The 25,222-nt window shown below is 44.8% G+C and overlaps 1 protein-coding gene across 4 annotated transcripts; it reads right to left on the bottom strand.

Annotated features, from left to right (window-relative positions):
* Positions 1-1,339: 1,339 nt before the first annotated feature.
* Positions 1,340-23,851, bottom strand: NSUN4 (NOP2/Sun RNA methyltransferase 4; the record flags this gene model as incomplete). 4 transcript variants are annotated; one of them, XM_080690636.1, is made up of 6 exons in its annotated part: positions 1,340-1,616; positions 4,245-4,369; positions 6,347-6,507; positions 12,341-12,495; positions 19,160-19,494; positions 23,759-23,851. In XM_080690636.1, 6 exons carry the CDS (start codon positions 23,849-23,851, stop codon positions 1,340-1,342), a joined length of 1,146 nt encoding a protein of 381 aa, XP_080546762.1. The 4 variants fall into 4 exon arrangements, with proteins under 4 accessions (XP_080546762.1, XP_080546763.1, XP_080546764.1 ...); XM_080690637.1 differs by having other exon boundaries at positions 12,344-12,495; XM_080690638.1 differs by having other exon boundaries at positions 19,160-19,422.
* Between the last annotated feature and the right edge of the window lie 1,371 nt (positions 23,852-25,222).

Below are 25,222 nucleotides of genomic sequence, written 5' to 3'. Positions count from 1 at the left end.
AAAAAAAAAAAAAAAAAAAAAAAGAATGCCCTTGGGTTCCATCTCCAGTACTGGAAAAAAAAAAAGAAATAGTATCTTGGGGTTCAAATGAGATTGTTTAAAAATTAAACTATGTTTTCAGTGTGTCTGGTTAAAAAAAAAAAGAAGAAGAAAAGAAACAAAGAACAGACACAAGAGTCCAGCCACGGACTGGAAACAAGAGCAAAAATCCTAGAATAAAACAAAACATTAGGAGACCCACGGGTGCTCAGAAAGCAAGAGGTGGCAATTGCCGTTCCGGCCAACTGCGACAGCTCTAACAGCTCCCTAACTTGTCATACAGGAGCTAGGAGTACTTGCTGCTAGGTGAATGAGCAAAGGAAGCGCAAAAGAGGATGACGTCATCACCGCACGAGCAGCTTCTCTGGGCATGTTTGGGCAGCAGAGCTACTGAGAGAAGGAACAGTCGGGAGTTATCAGGAGAGCTTTCTCAATGCAAGTAAGCAGATTATCACGCATTGGCTTAACATTTTTAGTTACTTGCTACTTAAATTAGATCATGTACCATATGGAGAAACCAGGGAGGCTTGCTGGGCCTGTCAGCTGATTGGGTGGAACTCACCTCAAGGGTGACAGGGGCTCTATAACCGGAGCCCTGTAACCAGGTCCCAGTCTTGGGTGCCTCAGAGTTAGTGCTCAGCAGCTGTAGCTGGTACAAATGAAAGTATAACAGTACTTGGTGTTTCTTTTCTTTTCTTTTCTTTTCTTTTCTTTTTGGGTACTGGGATTGAACCCAGAGACATTCTACCCCTATGCTACAACCTCAGCCCGGTTTTACTTCTTATTTGTATACAGGGTCTCACTAGGTTGTTGAGAGCCCTGCTAAATTGCTGAGGCCACCACAAACCTGTGATCCTCCTGTCTCAGCCTCCCAAGTACTAGGATTACAAGTTTATGACACCATGCCCAACTGTAACGGTACATAGACTGACACAAAGACCCCAACAACAGCACCAACTCTATGGAGCTTCAATAAATTTATTGGTTAAATGCTTCTTCCTAAGTTTACACCTTACAATATGGGTTTGCTCAGTGGGTTCCTCCTTCCAACCCCAAACAAGACAGGAACCTTTAGCATAGACTTGGAGATAGGGGTGGAGTTATACGTGAGTTCAAAACCTGCTGATGCTTCACAATTGGACAGCAGGACAAACTCCTATTTCTACTGCTTAAAAGTATCTGCAGAAAAACTTGAACAGGATGGAGACAGGATCCAGAGTGCATATCTGCCGCTGGCCTCAGTGTCCAGTACCTTCAACATAGTACATCCTTGGTCTTCCCACTTCAGGGACAGGTGACACTATGTCAGCCTGCGCATTCTGCAGAAGTACGTAGGCCCAAAATTGGCCATGAGGTTTGGTATTACCAACTCCCCAACCTGGCAGGAAGGGAAGAAACAGAATGTGTTCATGAAAAGCTTCTGGAAGTGAGACAGGTCTTCCACCTGAACCTCAATGCTGTACTGATTGGCCAGAAGCTCGATGGCGCCTTGTACCACGTACTCATTCTGTAGGTGTGAGAGTGAGCAGGTGGAATACACAACATGGCCTCCTGGTTTGGTGGCAAGGAGTCCAGCCCTGAAACAGAAAGAAAGAGAGAAGCAATTTCCAGAGAGCTTGCCAGCAGGGGAGAAGCAACACACGGAGCTGGAAACACAGGGAGAAGAGCCAGCTATGCAATGGGCAGCTGGATTAGATGCCTCTGGAGTCCCTTTCATGATGACACAACTCAAAATGTCATTCTCAAGGCAGAGAATAATCCCACTTTACTCCATGGCTCTCCTCTAAGAAGCCTCTTAAAACAATCCCTTCAGTTCAGTCCAACTCTGGCTATGGATTAATCTTGATGCTGGCTGTAGAATAAGACTTTACCCCAGCCCTACGGAGTCTTGATTTCTTCTTTTTTCTTTTTCTTTCTTTCTTTCCTTCCTTCCTTCCTTTCTTTTTTTTTTTTTTTTTTTTTTGTGGTACTGGGGATGGAACCCAGGGGCATTCTACCTCTGAGCTACACCCTCTGCCCTATTTTTTATTCTTTATTTAAAACAGTCTCACTAAGTTGCGGAGAGCTTCACTAAGTAGGCTGTTTGCAAACCGCGATCCTCCAGTCTCAGCCTTCTAAATGCTGTGATTAAAAGTGTGTGCTACTACGCTCAGCTACCTTTTGTTTTCAAACAGGGTCTTTTGTCTTTTTTTTTTTTTTTTTTTTTTGGCAGTACAGGGGATTGAATCCAGGGGCATTCTACCCTTGAGCTACACCTCCAGCCCTATTTTTTATTCTCTATTTTGAAAGAGTCTCACTGAGTTGCAAAGAGCCTAAGTAGCTAAGGCTGTCTGTGAACTACGATCCTTCAGTCTCAGACTCCAAAAAGTTGGGATTACAAACATGCAACACCACACCTGGCTAGAAACAGGATCTTTTCTGGATGTGGTGGTACCTGCTTGTATTCCCAGCAACTCAAGAAGCTGAGTTGGGAGTATCACAGATTCAAAGACGGCTTAGGAAATTTTGTAAGGTCCTCCACAACACAGCAAGACCCTGTTACAAAAAAAAAAAAAAAAAAAAAAAAAAGGAAGCCAGGCGTGGTGGTGCATGCTTGTAATACCATAATACAAGCATTTGGGAGGCTAAAACAGGAAGACTGTAGTTAGCAGACAGCCTCAGCTACTTAGCGAGGCCGTTTGCAACTCAGTGAGATACTGTTTCAAAGTGAATAAAAAATAGGGCTGGGGGTATAGCTCAGAGGTAGAATGACCCTAGGTTCCATCTCCAGTACTACTAAATAAATAAATAAATAAATAAATAAATAATATAGGGCTGGGGTGTAGTTTAGAGGTACAATGTCTCCTGGTTAAATCCCCAGTACTAATTAAGGAAAGAAAGAAAGAAAGAAAGAAAGAAAGAAAGAAAGAAAGAAAGAAAGAAACTCTTACTAGATTACTGAGAGACTCGCTGCGTTGCTGAGGCTGTCCTCAAACCTGTGATCCTCCTGTCTTGGCCTCCCAAATACTGGGATTATAGGTGTACACTACCATATCTGGCTATTTTTCAAATATGTCTAAGTCACTGATATCAAGGATAAAAAAGCATGAGTCAATCTGTGCAGCCTGCCCTGGCATGTATGTGTGTATGTGTGTGTGTGTGTGTGTGTGTGTGTGTGTGTGTTACTGGTGATTGAACCTGGAGGCATTCTACCTCCAAGCTAAACCCCCAGCACTATTTTTTATTCTTTATTTTTATTTATTTATTTTTTTTTTTTTTTTTTTTTTTTTTTTTTTTTTACAAGTCTGGGGATGGAACCCAGGGGCATTCGACCTCTAAGCTACACCCCCTGCCCTAATTTTTATTCTTTTATTTTAAAACCAGATCTCACTGAGTTGCAGAGGCCTCACTAAGTAGCTGAGGCTGTCCGCGAACCGTAATCCTCCGGTCTCAGCCTCCTAAATGCTGGGATTACAAGCGCGCGCCACCACGCCCGGCTTATTCTTTATTTTGAAACAGGGTCTCGCTGAGTTGCAGAGGGCCTCACTAAGTAACTGAGGTCGTCCGCGAACCGCAACCATCCTATCTCAGCCTCCCGAATGCTGGGATTTGGGAGACAGCATGTACCACACCCGGCTCTATTTTTCATTTTTTATTTTGAAATAGGAACTCATTAAGTTGCTCCCAAGCGTGTGCCACCATGCCTGGCTCTATATTTCATTTTTTATTTTAAAATAGGGACTCGTTAAGTTGCTGGGACTAGCTGCAAACCTGTAATCCTTCTGTCTCAGTTTCCCAAGTACTGGGATTACAAGTGTGCACCACCACACCTGGCTAAATAGGGTTTTACGAAGGGTTGTAGAAGGTACTGGGGATTGAACCCAAGGGCATTCTACCTCCAAGCTATACCCAGCCCTATTTTTTTATTCTTTATTTTGAAACAGGGCCTAAGTTGCAGAAGACCTCACTAAGTAGCTGAGGCTGGCTGCAAACCTGTAATCCTCCTGTCTCAGCCTCTCAAGTGCTGGGATTACAATGGTGTGCCACCACACCCAGCTTTAAATACGGTTTTTATGTTCCAGAAAAGGCTCATTGCATGATGTCTGATTCCTCCAGGTAGGTTATGGTCTTAGAAAAAACTTCCAGAACCTCAGTCTCCCAAGTAAATAGATTCCTAGAGTACTCTGAAACAAACTCTTTTGAGTTTTTATAAATCTCACACTCACGAAAGAAGCTGCACCTGCAGCATAGGCAACATCTGTCTCTCCTTCTTCCTCGATCGCTGAAAAATGTTGTTCTCCTCCTCATGAAGGGAGTGGCGGTCTGTGGTACAGGGCACATCCACCAGCACCTGTCCAGAGCATTAGAGGTAAGATATTAAAGCTCCTTACAGGCTCTTCCTACTTGGCCTAGGAGGTTTTCTTCTTTTTGGTGGTACTGGGGTTCCTGGAAGCCCTTCTACCTCCGGACTACACTCCCAGACCTATTTTTACATTTTTATTTGGAAACAGGGTCTCCTACGCCAGCGCGTGTGGCTGGCTTTGAACCTGCGCGATCCTCCTGTCTCTGCTTCCCAAGCGCGGGGATTACAAGCATGCGCCACCATGCCCGGCCGCCTAGGAGGTTTTATGAAATGCTCTCTCCGCCCATCCTCCACTGCAGAGTAACTGACAGTTTCTTATTTTAGGACATCTGATATATTACACTGCTAGAAATAGAAGATATTTTTTTCTATGATGTGGTTTCTAGAACACTCCAGTGGCCCTTCTCTGGGCAAACCAATTTAGTTAATGTCTAATTTTTTTCTGTGAAGGCCGGCCCTGTCAAAGTCCTTGATGTATGGAAACAAGAATACAAGGTGGTCACTGTTTCACCTGGAAGATGACTGTGAAGTAATGAGTGGGACACAGGAGATGCAGAAACATTCACGGCTGGCCACTAAATCGAAGCAACAACACACAGTAATCATAGACACACTACGATTAAAGAATTGATATCAGCCTAGAAAAAAATCTTTGTGCTTTGAGGCTTTGTCCTTAGCTATTTAGATGAGAAAATCCAAGTTACAGATGATACAATACTCAATTTATGGATAATACTGAATAACAGGGTCAGGATTTTAAATTATCTTAAAGCTGGGTATGGTTGGCAAGAGCTTGTAATCCCAGTACTTGGGAGGCTGAGACAGGGGAATTGTAGGCTCACAGCTGGCCTCAGCTACTTAGTGAGGCCCTCCATAATTTAGTGAAACCGTTTCAAAATAAAGAATAAAAAAATAGGAGCCTAGCATGGTGGCTCACGCTTGTAATCCCAGTATTTGGAGGCTGAGACAGGAGGATCGCAGGTTCACTGCCAACCTCAGCTACTTAGTGAGGTCCTCTGCAACTTAATGAGACCCTGTTTCAAAATAAAGAATAAAAAAAAAAAAATAGGGGAGTGTAGCTTGGAGGTAGAATGCTCCTGGGTTCAATCCCCAGTACCAAAAAAAAAAAAAAAAGAGAGAGAGAGAGAGAGAGAGAGAGAGAGAGAGATAGAGAGAAAGAAAGAAGGAAAATAAACTCATTCATACTTACCTTCATGAGGTCTGAGCAACCAAGTGACTTCATAAATAAAATGAGTCTAATAACATTCCCTAGTCAGGTTCAAATTCTTTTTTTTTTTTTTCTTTTTTCTTTTGTACTAGGGATAGAATTCAGGGGCCTTCTACCTCTGGGCTACACTTACAGACCTATTTTATATTTTATTTGGAAACAGGGTCTCACTAAGTTACTGAGTGCCTAAGTAGCTGTGGCTGGCTTTGAACATGTGCAATCCTCCTGTCTCAGCCTCCCAAGTACTGAGATTATAAGTGTATGCCACTACGCCCAGCCTAGGTTCAAGTTTTTTTTTTTTTTTTTTTTTTCAGTACTGGGGATGTAACCTAGGGGCATTCTACTTCTGAGCTATACCCCCAGCCCTATTTTTTATTCTTTATTTGAAAAAGGGTCTCATTGAGTTGCAAAGAGCCTCACTAAGTAGCTGAGGCTGTCCGCAAACCCATGATTCTCCTGTCTCAGCCTCCCAAATGCTGAGATTACAAGCATGTGCCACCATGCCTGGCCCTTGGTTCAAATTCTTTTTGATGCCTACTCTCTCTAATGAAGACAGCAGTGTATCATCGAAGCCAGACTCACATCTCTATGGATGCCTTTTTTCTCCAAATCACCCATGGAGAACTCACTGGGTCCAGAAACAGCCTTAAATGTTCAAACATAGGGGCTGGACCTACCTTCTCACAGCCTGAGACCAGATTTAGCTCAATAGATGTCCTAAGACAGGAATCACTCACCCGGTCATAAGTGTCCCCCTCCAGTTCTCCCCACTTTCTGCCATCCAATGAGGTGACTCGGACTTGAATCCTTTCTCTGATATCTTGAGGCACATAGTTGTGAAGGACCTTCTGTAGTCTGCCTGTTCGGGAAGTAGACAGATCATTGGCAGCAAGGTTGCCTGTAAAAATAAAGATACTTCAGAGGCCATGGCCCAACAAAACATCACATCAGCAATGGTGCTGATGGAATCTGACCAATTTCCAGGTACAGCCAATCAATGCAACCCCAGCAACAAGACATTTATTACGTATATGGTACCACATAAGTCGCTTCGGAGTGGAGGCTGCAAGGACTAACACCTACATATGCCAGAAGGTTAAGTAAAAAATTAAGCAGACCAAGTGAAAATATTTATTTCTAAAGAGATATGCTGGCCGGGTGTGGTGCCTCGTGCTTGCAATCCCAGCATTCAGGAGGCTGAGACTGGAGGACCGCGCTCAGACAGCCTCAGCTACTTAGTGAGGCCCTCTGCAACTTAGTGAGACCCTGTTTCAAAATAAAGAATAAAAAAAAATAGGGCCGGAGTGTAGCTCAAAGGTCGAATGCCCCTGGGTTCCATCCCCAGACCTGCAAAAAAAAAAAAAAAGAAAAAAAAAAGAAATATGCTCTTTCCTGTTATTCTTTTCCACTAACCTGGTCTGAAATTCACACCTTCAAGCAGCCTTCCCGCTTCAACCTCCCATATAACTGGGACTACAGGCATCCTCCAGCTATTCACTGTTCTAACATACATGGCTCTCTTCATCTTTGGTAGATACTACAGAGTGTTCACCCAAAACTTGGTATCTTATTTCTTAGTAATAGAACCCCAATTTTATCGGGAGGAGACAAAATGTCTCCAGCAAATAAACTTTCTAGCCATAATTTTTACAACTAAATACAGCTAAATGACTAAGTTAACTAAATGAGCTGCAAGAAGGACCCTGTGAGATTTCTGGGAAGATGTAGGGGTTTTGGAGGTTGTTTGTTTGTTACCAGAGATTAAACCTGGGAGATTCTATCTCCAGCTCTTTTTATTACTGTAGGTCTCATTAAGTTGGTGAGGCCGGCCCTGAACCTAGAATCCTCCTGTCTTAGCCTCCCAAATACCTGGATTACAGGCATGTACCACCATGCTTAGCATGGAAAGATGTGTTTATCTCTTTTGTGGTACTGGGGATTTAACACAGTGGCAGTCTACCTCCAGAATATACCCTTAGTTCTGAAACAGGGTCTTGCTAAATTGCTTAGTCTTGCTATATTGCTGAGGATGGCCCCAAACCTGTGATCCTCCTGTCTCAGCCTCCCAAGTACTGGGATTATAGGCATGTGCCTAGCTAGATGTGTTTTATTTATTTTATTTTTGTGTGTGTGTGGTGCTGGGGATTGAACCCAGGGGCATTCTACCTCAGAGCTATACCCCAAACCCAAATATTTTATTCTTTATTTTGAAACAGGGTCTCAATAAGTTGCAGAGAGCCTCTAAGTAGCTGAGGCTGGCTGAGAACCTGGATCCTCCTGTCTCAGCCTCCCAAATAATGTGATTAGAAATGTGTGCCACCGCTGGGTGTGGTGGCGCACGCTTGTAATCCCCGCACTTGGGAGGTGGAGACAGGAGGATCGCGTAGGTTCGAAGCCAGCCTCGCGCGCTGGCTTAGGAGACCCGGTTTCTAAATTAAAAAATATAAAAAATAGGTCTGACAGTATAGCCCAGAGGTAGAAGGGCTTCCAGGAACCTCAGTACCCCCAAAAAAAAAAAAAAAGGAAAGAAAAAGAAATGTGTGCCACTGCCGGGCGTGGTGGCGCATGCTTGTAATCCCTGTGCTTGGGAGGCTGAGACAGGAGGATTGTACAGGTTCGAAGTCAGCCTCAGCAACTTATTGAGGTTCTCAGCAACTTAGTGAGACCCTGTTTCCAAATAAAATAGGTCTGGGAGTATAGCCCGGAGGTAGAAAGCCTCTGGGTTCCACCCCCAGTAACACCAAAAAAAAAAAAAAAAAAAAAAGAAAGAAATGTGTGCTACCATACCTGGCTTAAGATATATTTATTTATTTACTTATTTTTACTTTTTTTGTGGGTCTGTGGATGAAACCCAGGGACATTTGACCTTCAAGCTACACCCCCTGCCCTATTTTTTATTATTTTGAAACAGGGTTTCACTAAGTTGCGGAGGGTTTCACTAAGTAGCTGAGGCTGGCTTCAAACCTGCGCGAGCCTTCTGTCTCAGCCTCCCAAGTACTGGGATGTCAAGCGTGCATCACTGCACTCTGCAAGACTTTCTTAAAAAAAAAAAAAAAAAAAAAAAGAGTCAGGCGTGGTAGCACACGCTTGTAATCTCCGCACTTGGGAGGCTGAGACAGGAGGATTGTGGGTCGTGGACAGCCCCAGCTACTTAGTGAGGTACTTTGCAATTCAGTAAGACCCCATTTCAAAATAAAGCATTAAAAAAAATGGTTGAGGTGTAGCTCAGAGATAGAATGCTCCTAAATTCCATCCCCAGTACCTTAAAAAAAAAATTAGTTGGGGCTATAGCACAGAAATAGAATAATACCATGGGTTATTAATAATACCCCATTACACCACCAACAAAAAAGCTTGGCTGAGCTCCAGGTTGGGGGTGAGAATTGCAGCCTCTTATGGTGATTTTTCAGGGCACCACAGAAGAGAGGAAAAAAAAATATATCTATATCTATATATAGATATAGATAGATAGTGTGTGTGTGTGTGTGTGTGTGTATATATGTGTGTGTGGTACTGGGGACTGAACCCAGAAAGTGTTCTACACCTAAACTATACTCCCAGTCCCATTTTTTAATTTAATTTAATTTAATTTTATTATTATTATTTTTTTTTTGGTGGTACTGGGGTTCCTGGAAGCCCTTCTATCTCCGGGCTACACTCCCAGACCTATTTTTACATTTTTATTTGGAAACAGGGTCTCCTAAGCCAGCGCATGCGGCTGGCTTCGAACCTGCGCGATCCTCCTGTCTCTGCCTCCCAAGCGCGGGGATTACAAGTGTGCGCCACCACGCCCGGCCATTTTTTAATTTTAATTTTTGTTTTGTTTTGTTTTGTTTTGTTGGTACTGGGGTTCCTGGAAACCCTTCTCCGGGCTACACTCCCAGACCTATTTTATATTTTTATTTGGAAACAGGGTCTCTTTAAGACAGCAAGACTAGGTTCAAACCAGTGCGATCCTCCCTTCTCTGCCTCCCAAGCACAAGGATTACAAGCGTGTGCCACCACACCCGGCTTAATTTTTATTTTTGAAACAGGGTCTCCCTAGGTTGATGAAAATCTTACCACTTGCTGAGGCTGTCCTCAAACCTGTGAACCTCTTGTACTGGGATTATAGGTATGTGCCACCATACCCAGCAAAAATACCTAATTTGCCCAATTTTTTTTGGGGGGGGTACTGAAGATGGCCATTTTTATTTTTTATTTTGAAACACAGTCTTCCTAAAGTTCTGAGGCTGACCTCAAACCTCTGATCCTCCTGACTGAGCCTTCCAAGTACTGAGATTACAGGTATATGCCACCATGCACAGCAATACTGTCTATTTTTATTTATTTATTTATTTATTTATTTATTTATTTATTTTTATGGTACTAGAGATAGAACTCAGGGGCATTCTGTCTTTGAGCTATATACACAGCCCTATTTTTTTTTTTTAGTGTGTGTGTGTGTGTGTGTGTGTGTGTGTGTGTGTGTCTTACTGGAGGTGGAACCCAGGGGCTTTCCTACCTGAGCTATACTCCCAGACCTATTTTATACTTTATTTGGAAACAGGGTCTCACTAAGTTGCTGACAGCCTCACTAAGTAGCTGAGGCTGGCTTAGAATTTGTGCAATCCTCCTGTCTCAGCCTCCCAAGTGCTGGGATTATAACATGTGCCACCATGCCTGGCTTTACTTTTTATTTTGAAACAGGATCTCACTGAGTTGTAAAGGCCCTCACTAAGTAGCTGAGGCTGTCAATGAACTGTGATCCTCCTGTCTCAGCCTCCCAAATGCTGGTATTACATGGCCACCATGCCCAACCAATACTGTCTGTTTTAAGACAGGATATCAGCCAGTCCACAAGGTCAGGCTGGCCTATGCTCCTGAGAAAAATAAGATGTGGGTCTGTCTCCAAGGAATTCATATTCTTTTTTTTTCTGGGTATTGAACCCAGGGGCATTCTACCTCCTAGCTACACAGCCAGCCCTAGTTTTTATTCTTTATTTTGATTGAATTTTTTTATGGTACTGGGGATTGAACCCTGGGGCATTCTACCTCTGAGCTAAACCCCCAGGCCTATTTTTTATTCTCTCTCTCTCTCTCTCTTTTTTTTTTTTTTTTTTTTTTTTTTGTGTGTGTGTGTGTGTGATACTAGGGATGGAATCCAGGGACATTCTACCTCCAAGCTATACCCTCAGCCCTATTTTTATTCTTTATTTTGAAAAAGGGTCTCACTGAGTTGCAAAGGGCCTAAGTAGCTGAGGCTGTCCATGAACTGTGATCCTCCTGTTTCAGCCTCCCAAATGCTGGGATTACAAGCATGCACCACCACGCCTGCCCAGTTTATTCTTTATTTTGAAACAAGGTCTCACTGAGTTGCACAGGACCTCACTAAGTAGCTGAGGCTGGCAGTGAACTGCAATCTTCCTGTCTCAGCCTCCTGAATGCTGGGATGACAAGTCTGTGCAACCACACCCAGCTGGAATTCATACTCTTGAAGAGGGAAAAGCTACACAGTCAGTGTAGTTCTGAGGTAAAGCTAAAATGTTAATGGTTGTGGGGGGTGAAGCTCATGATAGGAGAACGCAGGAAGGAAGCACTTCTCAATTGGCCAGCAGCAGTTAGGAAAGAAGACCTGGAATTGGCACACCTGAGTTGAGGATTGGAAATCAAAAGGATTTAGACAATTCAGGTGTGTGTGTGTGTGTGTGTGTGTGTGTGTGTGTGTGTGTGTATTATGTATGTATGTATGTATGTATGTATGTGTGTGTGTGTTTGTGTGTATTGAAAAGGAAAAGGATTTAGACTGTGTGTGTATGTGTGTGTGTGTGTGTGTGTGTATGTGTGTGTGTGTGTGTGTGTGTGTGTGTGTGTGTGTGTGTTTGTGTCTGTGTGTGTGTCTGTTACTAGGGATTGAGCCCAGGGGCATTCTACCTCTAAGCTATACCCCTAGCCACATTTTTAATTTATTTTGAAATAGGGTCTCACTAAGTTGCAGAAGATCTAAGTTGCTGAGGCTAGACACAAACTTGCAATCCTCCTGTCTCAGCTTCCCAAGTACTGGGATAACAGGTCTAGGCATCTGTATCCAGCTTGGTGTAGGTAATTCTAAAGACAATGTAACTTCAGCAAAGGTTTATTTTGGAAAACAAAGAGTAGCAGAATGTGACTAAGGCACATAAAGCCTGGGAAGAATGATATATAAAGCTATAAATCTTACTGATTTCGATGGCAGGCCAAGAAAATGAGCCTTAATCTTGGAGATGAAGGGAAGAGATGCAGAGGGGTGCAAATGCTACAGGACTGATTTGTCTGGACCTTGCTTTAATCTGCCTTCAGAGGTCTTAGCAATCTTCCTTGACCAACTGAAAGACTAGAAATAATCACAAACAAAAAATACACAAGTTTAGCAAGCAAGTACCATCTCCCCGAGTTGGGTGTGGTGGCGTACACTTATAATCCCTGTATTCAGGAGGCTAAGACAGGAAGGATCACAGCTTTGTAGACTCAGCTACTTAGTGAGGCCCTCTGCAACTTAGTGAGACCCTGTTTCAAAATAAAGAATAAAAAATAGGGTGTAGCTCGGAGGTAGAATGCTCATGGGTTCCATCCCCAGTACTGCCCAAAAAAAAAAAAAAAAAAAAAAAATCTCCTCTCTGATTTGGGGGCCAAAAGCTTTACCACATTCAGTGTGCCCTGACTAGATAAGGCAGGGAGCCCTCCCTACCCAAGACATCACCTTCCTCACTTACAACAACAGCCAGTCTGAAGCAATGCAAGTGTCTTTCCTCCAGGAGCTGCACATAGGTCAAGCACAGTGTCCCCCGGCTGCAGGCCAAGAGCCAGGACAGGCAGCAAGGAGGCAGCATCCATCAGGTAGTAGTCCATGAGACCCAGACTGCCAAGTCTAGAAAAGAGGAGAAAACTTTATTATCAAATTCCAGGTCAGGACTCCCTCTAGTCAAGGCTACTAAGTCCATGTCTTCAGGGGCCACTGACCTTCACTCAGTAAAAAGAAAAAAACTAATTCCTCAGCTGGATATGGTAGCACACACCTGTAATCCCAGTACTTGGGAGGCTGAGACAGGAGGATCGCAGGTTTGAGGACAGCCTCAGGAAGTAGTGAGAGCAAGACCCTGCTTCAAAATAAAAATAAAGCTGGGCGTGGTGGTGCATGCTTGTAATCCCCGCGCTTGGGAGGCAGAGACAGGAGGATCGCGCTGGTTCGAAGCCAGCCGCGTGCACTGGCTTAGGATACTCTGTTTCCAAATTAAAAAAAAAAAAAATGTAAAAATAGGTCTGGGAGTGTAGCCCAAAGGTAGAAGGGCTTCCAGGAACCCCAGTACCACCAAATAATAAAAAATAAATAAATAAATAAAAATAAAAATAAAATAGGGCTGAGAGTATAGGTCAGAGGTAGAAAGCCCTGGGTTCAATCTCCAGTAACACACACACACACACACACACACACACACACACACACACACACACCCTCTTCCAAATGCATTAAGAATTAAAAAAGAAAAAAGAACAAACTCCACAAGGGGCTGGGGATGAAGGTCAGTGGTGCAGGATCACAGGTTCAAGGCCAGCCTCAGCAATTTGGTGAGACCCACTTCAAAATTAAAAACTGAAAAAGAGGCAGCCAGGTATGGTGGTGCATATCTGTAATCCCAGTACTTGGGAGGCTGAAACAGGGGGAATGCAAGTTTGCAGCCAGCCTCAGCAACCTCATGAGGCCCTCCACAATTAATGAGACCCTGTTTCAAAATAAAAAATAAAATAGGGGTAGAAGCCAGACGTGGTGGTGCACACTTGTAATCCCAGCATTTAGGAGGCTGAGACCAGAGGAACGTGGTTCACGGACAGCCTCAGCTACTTAGTGAGGCCCTCTGCAACTCAGTGAGACCCTGTTTCAAAATAAAGATTAAAAAATTGGGCAGGGGGTGTAGCTCGGAGGTCAAATGCCTCTGGGTTCCATCCCCAGACACGCAAAAATAAATAAATAAATAAATAAATAAATAAATAAATAAATAAATAAATAAAATAAAAATAAAATAGGATAAGAAAGTAGCTCAAATGTAGAATATCTCTAGGTTCAATCCTCAGCACCCCCTACACACAAAAAAATAAAAAAGAAATAAAGAAATAAAGAAAAAAGGGCTGGGAACCTGTATTCTCCTGTCTCAACCTCCCAAGTACTGGGATTACAGGTATACACCACAATACCTGGTTTAATATTTTCAACACTGCAACCCCCCCCACCAAAATTTTTTTTTGTATCAGGGTCTCACAAAATTGTGAAGAGCCCTTCAAAGTAGCTACGGCTGGCTGTGAACCCGTGATCCTTCTGTCTAAGCCTCCCAAGTACCAGAATTACAAGCACCAAATACTAGGATTACAGGCATGTACCACCATGCCTAGCTTAATCTGTTTTCAATACTACAGTCTAATTTTATTTATTTATTTATTTATTTATTTATTTATTTATTTTGGGGGGGTACTGAACCCAAGGGCATTCTACCTCTGAGGTACACCTATGGCCTATTTTATTAAAACAAAGTCTCACTAGGTTGCTAATGGTCTCACTAAATTACTGAGCCTGGCCTCAAATCTGTGATCCTCCTGTCAAATACATACTGAGACCACAAGAGGGAGGCACCAAGCCTGGCTCAGAGTAATATTTTAAAATTTCAAAACTGAGCCAGGTATGGTGGCGCATGCTTGTAATCGCAGTATTTGGGAAACTGAGTCAGGAGGATTGCAGGTTCACAGCCAGCCTCAGCTACTCAGTAAAGCCCTCTGCAACTTAGTGAGGCCTTATTTCAAAAGAATAAAAGCCATACGTGGTGGTGCACACTTGAAATTCCAGCACTTGGGGAGGCTGAGACAGGAGGATTGCGGTTCATGGACAGCCTCAGCTACTTAGTGAGGCCCTTTGTAACTCAGTGAGACCCTGTTTCAAAATAAAGAATAAAAAATATAGGGCTAGGGGTGTCACTTGGAGGTAGAATGCCTCTGAGTTCCATCCCTGGTACTGCACAAAAAAGAGAGAGAGAAAGAATAAAAATAGGGCCAAGGGTGTAGCTTGGAGGTAGAATGCCCCTGGGTTCATGGTTCATTCCCCAGTACTGCAGAAAGAAAAAAAAAATTCAAATCTCATCGTGTCATTTCCTAGTATAAAACCTTCTGGGCACATACCTGCAATCCCAGTAGTTAGGAGTTTGAAAGAGAAAGACTGTAGGTTTGAGGCCAGCCCCAGCAATTTAGCAAGGCCCTTATCAATTTAGCAAGACCATTTCAAAAAATAAATAAAAAGGAGCCAGGCACGGTGGTACTCGAGAGGCTGAGACAAAAGGATTGTAGGTTTGAGGTAAGCCTCAGCAATTCAGCAAGACCCTCAGCAACTTAGTGAGAGCCTATTTTAAAATAATTACAAAGCCCAGTGTAGTGGTGCATGATTGTAATCCCTGTACTTGGGAGGCTGAGATAAAAGGATCACAGGTTTGAGGACAGTTTCAGCAAGGTTGAGAATAGCAGGTTGATGAGAAGTAAGACTCTCATCAATCTAGTTAGGCTTGTTTCAAGGGGCTCAGAGGTAGAATGCCCCTGGTTTCAATCCCCAGTACCACACAAAAATAAGTTAATAAATAAAAAGATATGAAAGCTGAGTATGGTGATGCACACTTGTAATCCCAGTACTTAGAGACTAAAACAGGAAGATTGCAAGTCTGCAGCCAGCCTCAACAACTTTGTGAGACCCTGTTTCTTAAATAAAATAGGGCTGGGATGTGACAAAGATGGAACAACCCTAGGTTCAATTCCTAGTACCATAAAAAAAAAAAAAAGAAAAGAAAAAGCTGGGTATGGTAGTGCATGCTTGTAATCCCAGTACTTGGGAGGTTGAGACAGGAGGATCGCAGGTTTGTGACAGGCCGTGGCTACTTAGTGAGGCCCTCTGCAACTTAGTAAATCCCTATTTCAAAATAAAGAATAAAAAATAAGGCTGGAGGTGTAGCTCAGAGGTAGAATGCTCCTGGGTGTTCAATCTCTAGCACTGCAAGCAAAAAAAAAAAAAAAAAAAAAGCCGGGAGCCTGGCATGGTGGCGCATGCCTGTAATCCCCGCGCTTGAGAGACAGAGACAAGAGGATCGGGCAGGTTCGAAGCCAGCCAAGCTGGCTTAAGAGACCCTGTTTCCAAAAATAAAAAAGTATAAAATAGGTCTGGGAGTGTAGCCCAGAGGTAGAAAGGCTTCCAGGAACCCCAGTACCACACACACACACACACACACACACACACACACACACACAAGAACTAGGGGTGTAACTCTGAAAGACCCCTGGCTTCAGTTCCCAGTATCAAAACATCCCAGAACAGAACAAATAATAAAAAGGGCTGAGGGTATGGCTCGGAGGTAGAATGTTCCTGAGTTCATACCTAGTTAAAAAAAAAAATTGCTGCGAGTAGTGGTGCACGCTTGTAATCCCAGCATTTGGGAGGCTGAGACGGGAGGATCACGGTTCGAGGACAGCCTCAGCTACTACTTTACAACTCTTTACAACTTAATGAGACCCTGTTTCAAAATAAAGAAGAAAAAATAGGGCTGGGAGTGTAGCTCGGAGGTAGAATGCCCCGAGTTCCATCCCCAGTACCGCAAAAATAAAAATTCATTCCCAACTGAAAAAAAAAAAAAAAAAGACTAGATCAGAACTCCTAAAAAGACCTCACAGCATCTCATACTTTTCCTATGTTGCACCTAACATAATTATAGTTATTGCACTGAGTTACATCCCCAGCGCCCCCTGCTGTGGGGGGGGCACTGGGAACTGAACCCAGAGGTCATCTACCTTTGACTTATACCCTCTGCCCTATTTTATTTTTATTTGGAAAACAGGGTCTCGATAGGTTGAAGAGAGTCTTTCTACTTGCTGAGATTGTCTTCAAACCTGGGATCCTCCTATCTTAGCCTCCCAAGTACTGGGATTATAGGCATGTACCACTGCTATCACACCACTTGTTTTTTGTTTTGTTTTGTTTTGTTTTGTTTGTTTGTTTGTTTACGGGTCTGGGGATGGAACCCAGGGACATATGACCTCTGAGCTACACCCCCTGCCCTATTTTTTATTCTTTATTTTGAAACCGGGTCGCACTGAGTTGCAGAGGGCCTCACTAAGTAGCTGAGGCTGTCTGCGAACCCCGATCCTCCGTGAACCGGGATCCACCACGACCGGCTTTGTTTTTGTTTTTGATGGCAGTGGGGATTGACCTCAGGGATTCTCTACCAGCCCTTTTTATTTTGTAACAGGATCTTACTAAATTGCGGAGGGCCTCCTAAAGTACTGCCAACTGGCCTCAAACTTGTGATCCTCCTGTTTCTGTCACCTAAATACTGAGATTACAAGCATGTGCCACTGGGCCTCTCCCAGGCGCCCCCCTCTTTTTTTTTTTTTTTTTGTACTAGGGATTGAATCTAGAGACATTCTACCTCCAAGCTACACCCTCCAGTTTGATTTGATTTATTTGGAAACAAGGTCACACTAGTTTGCTGAAAACCTCTTTAAATTGCCAACGCTGAGCCGGGCGTGGTGGCGCACGCTTGTAAACCCAGCATTTGGGAGGCTGAGACCAGAGGCAGTCCTCAGACAGCCTCAGCTACTTAATGAGGCCCTTTGCAACTCAATGAGACCTGGTTTCAAAAAAAGAATAAAAAAATAGGGCAGTGGATGTAGCTCTGAGGTCAAATGCCCCTGGATTCCATCCCCAGACCGGCAAAAAAAAAAAAAAAAAGCCAAAGCTGGCTTTGAACCTGTGATCCTCCTGTCTAACTTAGCCTCCCTAGTATTGGAATTACAAGCATGTCCCACCACACCAGGCCTCAGGCCATTTTTAAATTTTGAGACAGTGTCTCACTAAATTGCCCAGGCTGTCCTTGAACTTAGGATCCTCTTGCCCAAGCCTCTGAGCTGCACTTCCCAGCCCTATTTTATTTGTAGTACTGGGGACTGAACTCATGGACATTCAACCTCCAAGCTACACCCTTAGTCCTACTTTTATTTTATTTTTGCAGTATTGGGGATGGAATTCAGGGGCATTCTACCTCTGAGCTACACCCCCAGCCCTATTTTTTGAAACAGCATCTGAGTTGCAAAATTGCACTGAGTAACTGAGGCTGTCAGAGAACTGTGATCCTCATGTCTCAGCATCTCAAATGCTGGGATTACAAGTGTGTGCCACCACGCCTGACTCCTACTTTATATTATTATTATTATTATTATTATTATTATTATTATTATTATGTGTGGTACTAGAGATTGAACCCAGGAGCATTCTACCTTCAAGCTACACCCTCAGCCCTATTTTTTATTCTTTATTTTGAAACAGTATTTCACTAAATTGCTAGAGGGCCTAAATAGATGAGGCTGGCTACAAACTTGCAATCCTCCTGTCTCAGCCTCCCAAGAACTGGGATTACAAGCCTGCACCACCATGCCCAGCTATTCTTTATTTTGAAACTGGGTCTCACTAAGTTGCAGAGGGCCTCATAAATTGCTGAGGCTGGCTGCGAACCTGCTATCCTCCAGTCTCAGCCTCCCAAGTACCAAGATTAAAAGGGTGTACCACCACACCCAGTTTTTTGTTTGTTTTTTGCTGGTCTGAATATGGAACCCAGGGGTATTTGACCTCCAAGCTATATCACTTGCCCTATTTTTATTATTTATTTTGAATCAGAGTCTCACGAAGTTGTGGAGGGCCTCACTAAATAGCTGAGGCTGTCTGCGAACCACAATCCTCTGGTCTCAGCCTCTTGAATGCCGGGAGATCTTTTTTGAGGGCTGCTATTAACTTGTGCCTGTCGGCAAGGCCCATTTCTTAGGAAAGATTACTTTCTTTTTTAGTACAGTGAGTTTACTTGTCCTATTTACTTGATAGGTAGCTATGAGGGGGAAATGGAAAAAAACAGCTGTGAATAAGAATCATTTTAACTGGAGAGAGTGAAAGAATGCTCAAATCCAAGAGCTAGTCGGCACGGTGGCTCACGCTTGTAATCCCAGTGTTTGGGAGGCTGATACAGGAGAATCACACAGGTTCGAAGCCAGCCTCAGCAACTTAGTGAGGCTATCAGCAACTTAGTGAGACCCTGTTTCCAAATAAAATGGAAAATAGGTCTGGGAGTATAGCCTGGAGGTAGGAAGCCTCTGGGTTCTACCCACAGTACCACAAAATTAATTAATTAATTAATTAAAAATATCAGAGAACTGTTTTCTACAGGAGGCAGCAGAGCAGAACAGGTTCAAAGTTCAAGTTCTGGGGTCAGACTACCTGGGACTAAATACCAACTACACCACTTACTATCTGAAGGATCTTACTTCTCTGTGCCTCAGAAGTAAAATTTCATCAGGCTCTTGGACAGAACAAAAAGTGATAACATGTGTACAACACTTAGATAAAGGCCTAGCCTATAAAGCACACCAGAAAATTTGCAATATTATGATCCTTGTTATAGAGGGCAGGAGCTGAGCATCCTCATTCTACTCTTGGTAGGCACCTCAGCCATGGCTCCAGATCCTACCTGGCAGGAGGAAAGCAGCTGACATCCCCTCTGGCAAAAGTGAAGCATCGAAGGTTCGGACTACAGGCTGGGGAGGGGGTTGCTGAGTGGCCACCCTCAGACTCTAGTTGCCAGTGGGAGATGGCTTCATTCACAAAGTCCCTGGCATTCAGCTGTTCCAGTCTGGCACTCACATGATCCCAAGCAGCAAAATTATTGACCAGTGCACCATACTTCTGCTCTGAAAGGAGACTGACACGGATCGATGGCCACAGATCTCCAAACTGCACACTGTATGTCATGTCAAAATTCTGCAGAGCCAGTCGACTGGCAGGGAATTTGGGCTCCGTGGTTGCCTAAAAGAGAAAGGGCAGTCTTCTCAATCTCGCTTCTATCAGGGGATGATAGACCCCACCAATAACTCAGAGCCCAGGGACAAACTGGACTCAGCTACTATCTACTCCTGCCTTTGCATTCTGTCTCTGCCTGTTTGAGAATAGGTATGGGAAAGAAAAATAGAGAAGAATTAGCCTTCTCATCTCAGGACTGTGAAAGAAAGCTGTGACTCTCACAGTAACCATGTGTGGATCATCAAGAAGGGAAGCCTTGAAACTGGGTGTGGTGGTACATGCCTGTAATCCTAGTACTTAGGAGGCTGAGACAGGAGGATCATAGGTTCATGGCCTTAGCAATTTAGTGAGGCCCTCTGCAACTTAGTGAGACACTGTTTCAAAATAAAAAATAAAATAGAGCTGGAGATGTAGCTCAGAAGTAGAATGTCTCTTGTTTAATCTCCAACATCACACACACAAAAAGGCAGGGGGACTTGGACTAGAGTGTAGCTCAGTATTAGAGGGGGTGCCCAGCATGCATATCTGGGCTCAAGTCCCAACATTGCCAGGAATGGGGGGGAATGAAGTCAGAGAAATTTAAGAGAATGGGCACTCAAAAGAGGTCTCTTATCAGAGTATGGTGGTACATGCCTGTAATCCCAGTACTTAGGAGGCTGAGACAGGAAGATCACAAGTTCAAGGACAACCTCAACAAGTAGTAAGACTCGGTTAACTTAACAAGATTCTGTTTCAAAACAAAAATTTAAATAGGGCTTAAGATGTAGCTTAGAGATAGAATGCCCCTGGATTCAATCCAAGTACCATATGCCAAAAAAAAAAAAAAAAAAAAAAAAAGGAGAGCGAGAACTCTTGAGGAGAATCTGCAGAAAAGTGGAAAAAACTATGGAGGCTCTGAGAAAACGTTGGGTTAAAAAACAAAAACAACAACAAAAAAAACACTTGTTTCCTTTAAATAGCTCTGCTATTTTCCAGAAACTGTTCTTGCCTACTGAGTTATGTGAATGCTACAACATTAGAACTCCATGGGATACAAAAATAAATAAACTTTCCACATTTGATAGAAAAATGCAGGTAACTTACCTGAGATCTTGCAGTGACTGGTACCAAAATACTCAAAATCATAGGGTTGAGGGTTGTTTGGGGAGAGTTCCTAGACCCTAGGAAGGTGGAATAAAGACTGTTCACAGAAGGTGGAATCATGAACCAAAACAGGTTTCTAGGATGACTGCTATGGGGACCAGTCAGGTTTGAAGAGCATAACGGCAGATTAAAAGAGAAATGAAAACCTCAGATGAGTCCACAAGTTGTTCCTACTTGCCACAGATAGGATGTTCATTATGGTGGCTGTTTTGTTACTGTCTTTTGCTCTGGTCAGGATTCTGGTCTAGTCGGAACTTGTGCTCTGGCCTTCACTTCTTGTTGCTGGGGGGACTCTTGTTCCAGCTATGTCTTTTGTTATGGTGGGGACTCTTGCTCTTATTCTGATCTTTGTCAAGATGGAGATTCTTGTTCTTATTCTGACTTCTGTCATCACGGGGACCACGGGGACTCTTGCTCCGTTTCCGACTTCTGTCAGACCGGGCACACTCACTCTGAACCTGAACTTTGTTTCGACGAGGGCTGGTGCTCTGTCTTCTGCCGCTGGAGGGACTCTGGCTCTGGCTTCGACTTCTACTACGGTTGGGACTCTTGCTCTGACTCTCATTTTCTTCGGTACTCTTGCTCTGGCTTTCACTGCTCTGGCAGTGACTGATAATAATGGTTGAACTACAGGTGCCATGACTGCTACTGGAGCTCTTGGATGAAGGCAAAGGGCAGCTATAGGGAATCTGGGGTGGCTCTTTGGCAGGGCCTTGAGCAGCCACAGAGAAGATATGATGGCCACAAGGGATAGTATGAGGGCAGGGTCGAGTTCGAGGAATAATAGGTAAAGACTGGGGGTCAAAGGGTGTTCTTAGAGGTATAAAAGAATAGATGTGAGTAGAACAAGGAGGCGCTACAGGCTTGCACTGGGGTGCAGGTGGGCCCCTTGGAGCACCATAGGTGCCACAGGGAGGGCTTGCAGGATGATTAAAAGAACAAGAAAGTGGGCAAGGATAGGAGGTCGGGGGAAGCACAGAGTATAAGTGGGTATTGCAGGGAGCTGCCATTGTGGCTCCTTGGGGACTGCTCTTTGCATGACTATTAGGTGAGACGGGATCACAAGGAAGGTAGAGAGGATGAGAAGTAGGGGCAACAGTTTTGATGATTCCAGGACCCACCGTGGGTAAGACAGTTCCTGGGGGAAGCTCCTTGGGGCAGGAATTTGAAGCTGTGCTGGATGGCTCCATACAAGATGGACCACGGAGGCCAGAGGGGCGGGAGGGAGGAAGAGGAGAGGTGCTAACCTTAGCGGCTTGGGGCTGGCCAGCAGGAGTCTGCTGGGGAGTATTGACTAGGGAGCGACACCTGTGAAGAGTACGTGGCTGCCTTAACTCTGAGGATTTGGGGGACTTCACTTGAGGAGTAGGAAGAGCTGGTTCATTATAACTTCTGCGGGAAGCTGACTGAGGTGACCCTATATACTGGTTGCCCAGGGGTGAAGGGTAATACAGGGTAGAATAAGGATTATGGGGAAGAGGTGGTTCGGGAGGACCAGGTGGTCCAGAAATTACAGTATCTGGGTTTATGAGTAAGTAAGAGTGCTGACCAGTCTCCCAGGAGAGAAGGGACTCAAAGCGAGTCGTCCTGGAAGCCTGGGACTGGAATGAGCTAGTATTCTCAGGGGTTAGAGGGATGGCACAATACAGGTTTCCAGGAGCAGATATGCGGGCCTCTGAGGAAAGATAAGAATAACTAAAAGAGTTCTCCTGAGTTGAGCTGGGATCACTAGACGTGCCTGTCTGATAAGAAAGTGGGGAGCCACAATTTTTCCCAAGGGACAGGTCAGGCTGTGGCTTGGCTTCACAAGAGTCTGGAACCTTAGGGTGGCCTTGGTAAGAACTGTCAGTATGTGAGGAAAAAGTTGGAGAAAGAGGAGGGTCATTATAACTTCTCCCTGAAGACCAGTTAGAGAACATAGGGGCAACCATGGGCCTAGTTTCCAAAACCCTGTGAGAAAGGACAGGGGAAAACAGAGGTCTAGTTTCCATTAGCCGGTGAACAAGGAGAGGTGAAAATGTGAGGCCAGTTCCCTGAGGCCTATGAGTTAGAGGAGGTGACATCATGGGGCAAGTTCTCTGGGACTCCTGACTCAGGGGAGGTGAAATCACGGGGTCAGTTTCCAAGGGCACATGAGTGACCTGAGAGGAAGTCACTGGACTGGTTGCTGGGGTCTGATGAGTACCGGTAGAAGAGGTTACTGGACTACAGTAGGAGCGGTAATTGTGTTGGTCCACGTGAGGGACTGGAGGACAAACACGCTGCCTTCTTGGGGGACTGATCCAACTGCAGTAAGCACTCCGCTGACGGAGTGAGGGTGACCCTGCAGGGTACAACCGGTCAAGACACGGGCTTGGAGGGGATGACCCACAGAGTCTGGGCCCCTGGCTGTAGGGCCTTCCCAGTGAGGGAGAACAAGGTTCAAAAGAACACCTCCCTCTTGGGGGTGGGGAAGGCGGTGGGGGGGGCGGGGAAGGGATTTGTGGGGACAGACACGGGGATTTGCCCATGAGGCATGAGAAAGGGTCGACAGGGTTTGGGGGGTCGGAGCACCTTTTGCCTGCATTTGGGGAAAGGCCAGCAGTACGACTAGGTTGGTCCCTGTAGCCTTTGCTGGGCGCAGGAGGCAGCTGGAAAGTGAGGAAAGGGTTGAATTGTTTTTCACAGGGCGACGAAGACCCAGAAGGAAAGGAATGATTGCTAGGGCATTTTTCAGGGCGGCGTGAAGGCAAATGGGTTGAAAGTTCAAGGAGGAAAGGGGAAGAGGCCATGGGGCAGGGGAAAGGGAAGGGAAAGGCAAAAGGGGGAGGGGAAGGGGAGGAGGAAGGGAGGGGAAAGAGGGAGAAGAAAGGAAGAAGGAATAGTGGGGTCCAAGGAAAAGGTGAGCCAGAGAGAACAAAGGTGGTGACACAGCTGAAAGAATGCAGGGACGGTGACGTAACTTAGGGGGCGGAGCCAGGGTGCTTACGCAACAGGAAGAGGAACTGAAGACCTATGACGAAAAAAGGGCGGACAAAGGGGGTGCGGTAACAGAGGCGAGGGGCCACGCTCCCTGAGGGGTGAGGCGTCCTAAAGGAAATCCAAAGGCTGGAGGAGCTTCTCACCTGAGTCCCCAGCTAGACCTTACCCATTTCTTTTTATGGCGATGTCTCTGCGGGACTCGCGCGAGGTCCACACGCTTCAGCAGCTCCCTAACACGCCTCAGTATCGGCGCAGCCATGGCGGTGTGCGCTGCCGGGTAATTCCGACCGGAACCACAGCTGCAGATCCGCGGGTTCCGGGAGGTAGCGCGCGCCACTTCGGAGAGCAGGAGAGAGAAAGGGGGAGGAGACTGCATTCCGACTTCCCTAGGGCTCCGCCCCTTCCATACGCCAGGTGCAAACTCAGTCCCGCCAGATATGTACTGAAAAAAGCTAGAGGAAGAGAGGAGAGGAATGGTGGCTCTGGCTAAATGCTTGGAACACTGCAAAAATACCCTGAAAAGGGCGTGGAGGCACTGGTTTGTAAACCCAGTACTTTGGAAGCTGTCACAGGAGGATCGCCAAGTTCCAGGCGAGCCTCAGCAATTTACTGAGGCCCTTTGCAACTTAGTGAGACCCTGTTTCAAAATTTAAAAAAATAAAATAGGGCGCAGTGGGTGTAGCTCAGAGGTAGAATGCCCCTGGGTTCAATCCCAAGTACTGAAAAAAAGAAAAAAGAAAAAGAAAGAAAGAAAGAAAAAAGACTCTGAAAAGGCTCCTGATCCTTTTACAGGATCTGAGAGCACTGGCAGCTGGTAGTCAAATTCTGAAGGAGTTAACTAGAAAAAAAGGGCTGGCCATTAATCCCAGCGATTTAGGAAGCTGATGCAGGAGGACTGCAGGTTGGAGACCAGGCTAGGCAACTGAGGGAGCCCCTATCACAGAAAAAGGGGGATCAGAGAGCACTGGGAGCTGGTAGTTGAGCACTGAAGGAATTAACTAGGGGAAAAGGAGCTGGGCATGGTGGATGGTGGCACAGTCCTCTAATCCCAGTACTTGAGAAGCTGAGACAGAAGGATTGTAGATTGGAGGCCAGCATGGGCAATTTAGCAAGACCCTGTTTCAAAATAAAAAGTTAGGGGTATTGCTCAATTGTAGAGAGCCCCTGGGTTTGATCACGAGTACAAAAAAAGAAAAGAAAAAGGCTGTGGGTATGGCTCAGTTGATAATTTGCCTAGTTTGCATGAAGCCCTGGGTCCAATCCCTTGTACCCAACAAAGAAAGGGTTGGAGCCCGGCACAGTGGCAGCCATCTGTTAACCCAGTATGGGAGACTGACAGAAATATGACAAGTGGAGGTGAAAACAGGTTAAATTTAGAGAGATCCTGTTTCAAAATAAATCTGAAAAGTAAATAAAACCATGTGGGTGGCACTCGCCTATAATCCCAGTACTTGGGAGGCGAGCCTCAGCTATTTAGCAAGGCCCTGTTTCCAAATAAAAATAAAATAGGGCTGAGGGTGTAGATCAGAGGTTGAATGCCTCTGGATTCAGTCCCCAATACCAATAAACAAATAAATAGGGTGTAGCTAAGAGGTAGAACCCCATCTGGGTTCAATCTCCAGTACAGCCC

The sequence above is a fragment of the Muscardinus avellanarius genome, assembly GCF_963383645.1.
Source record: "Muscardinus avellanarius genome assembly, chromosome: 3".
Taxonomy (NCBI): Eukaryota; Metazoa; Chordata; class Mammalia; order Rodentia; family Gliridae; genus Muscardinus; species Muscardinus avellanarius.
The sequence above is the reverse complement of the archived record's forward strand: the minus strand, read 5'-3'. Positions and strand labels throughout refer to the sequence as shown.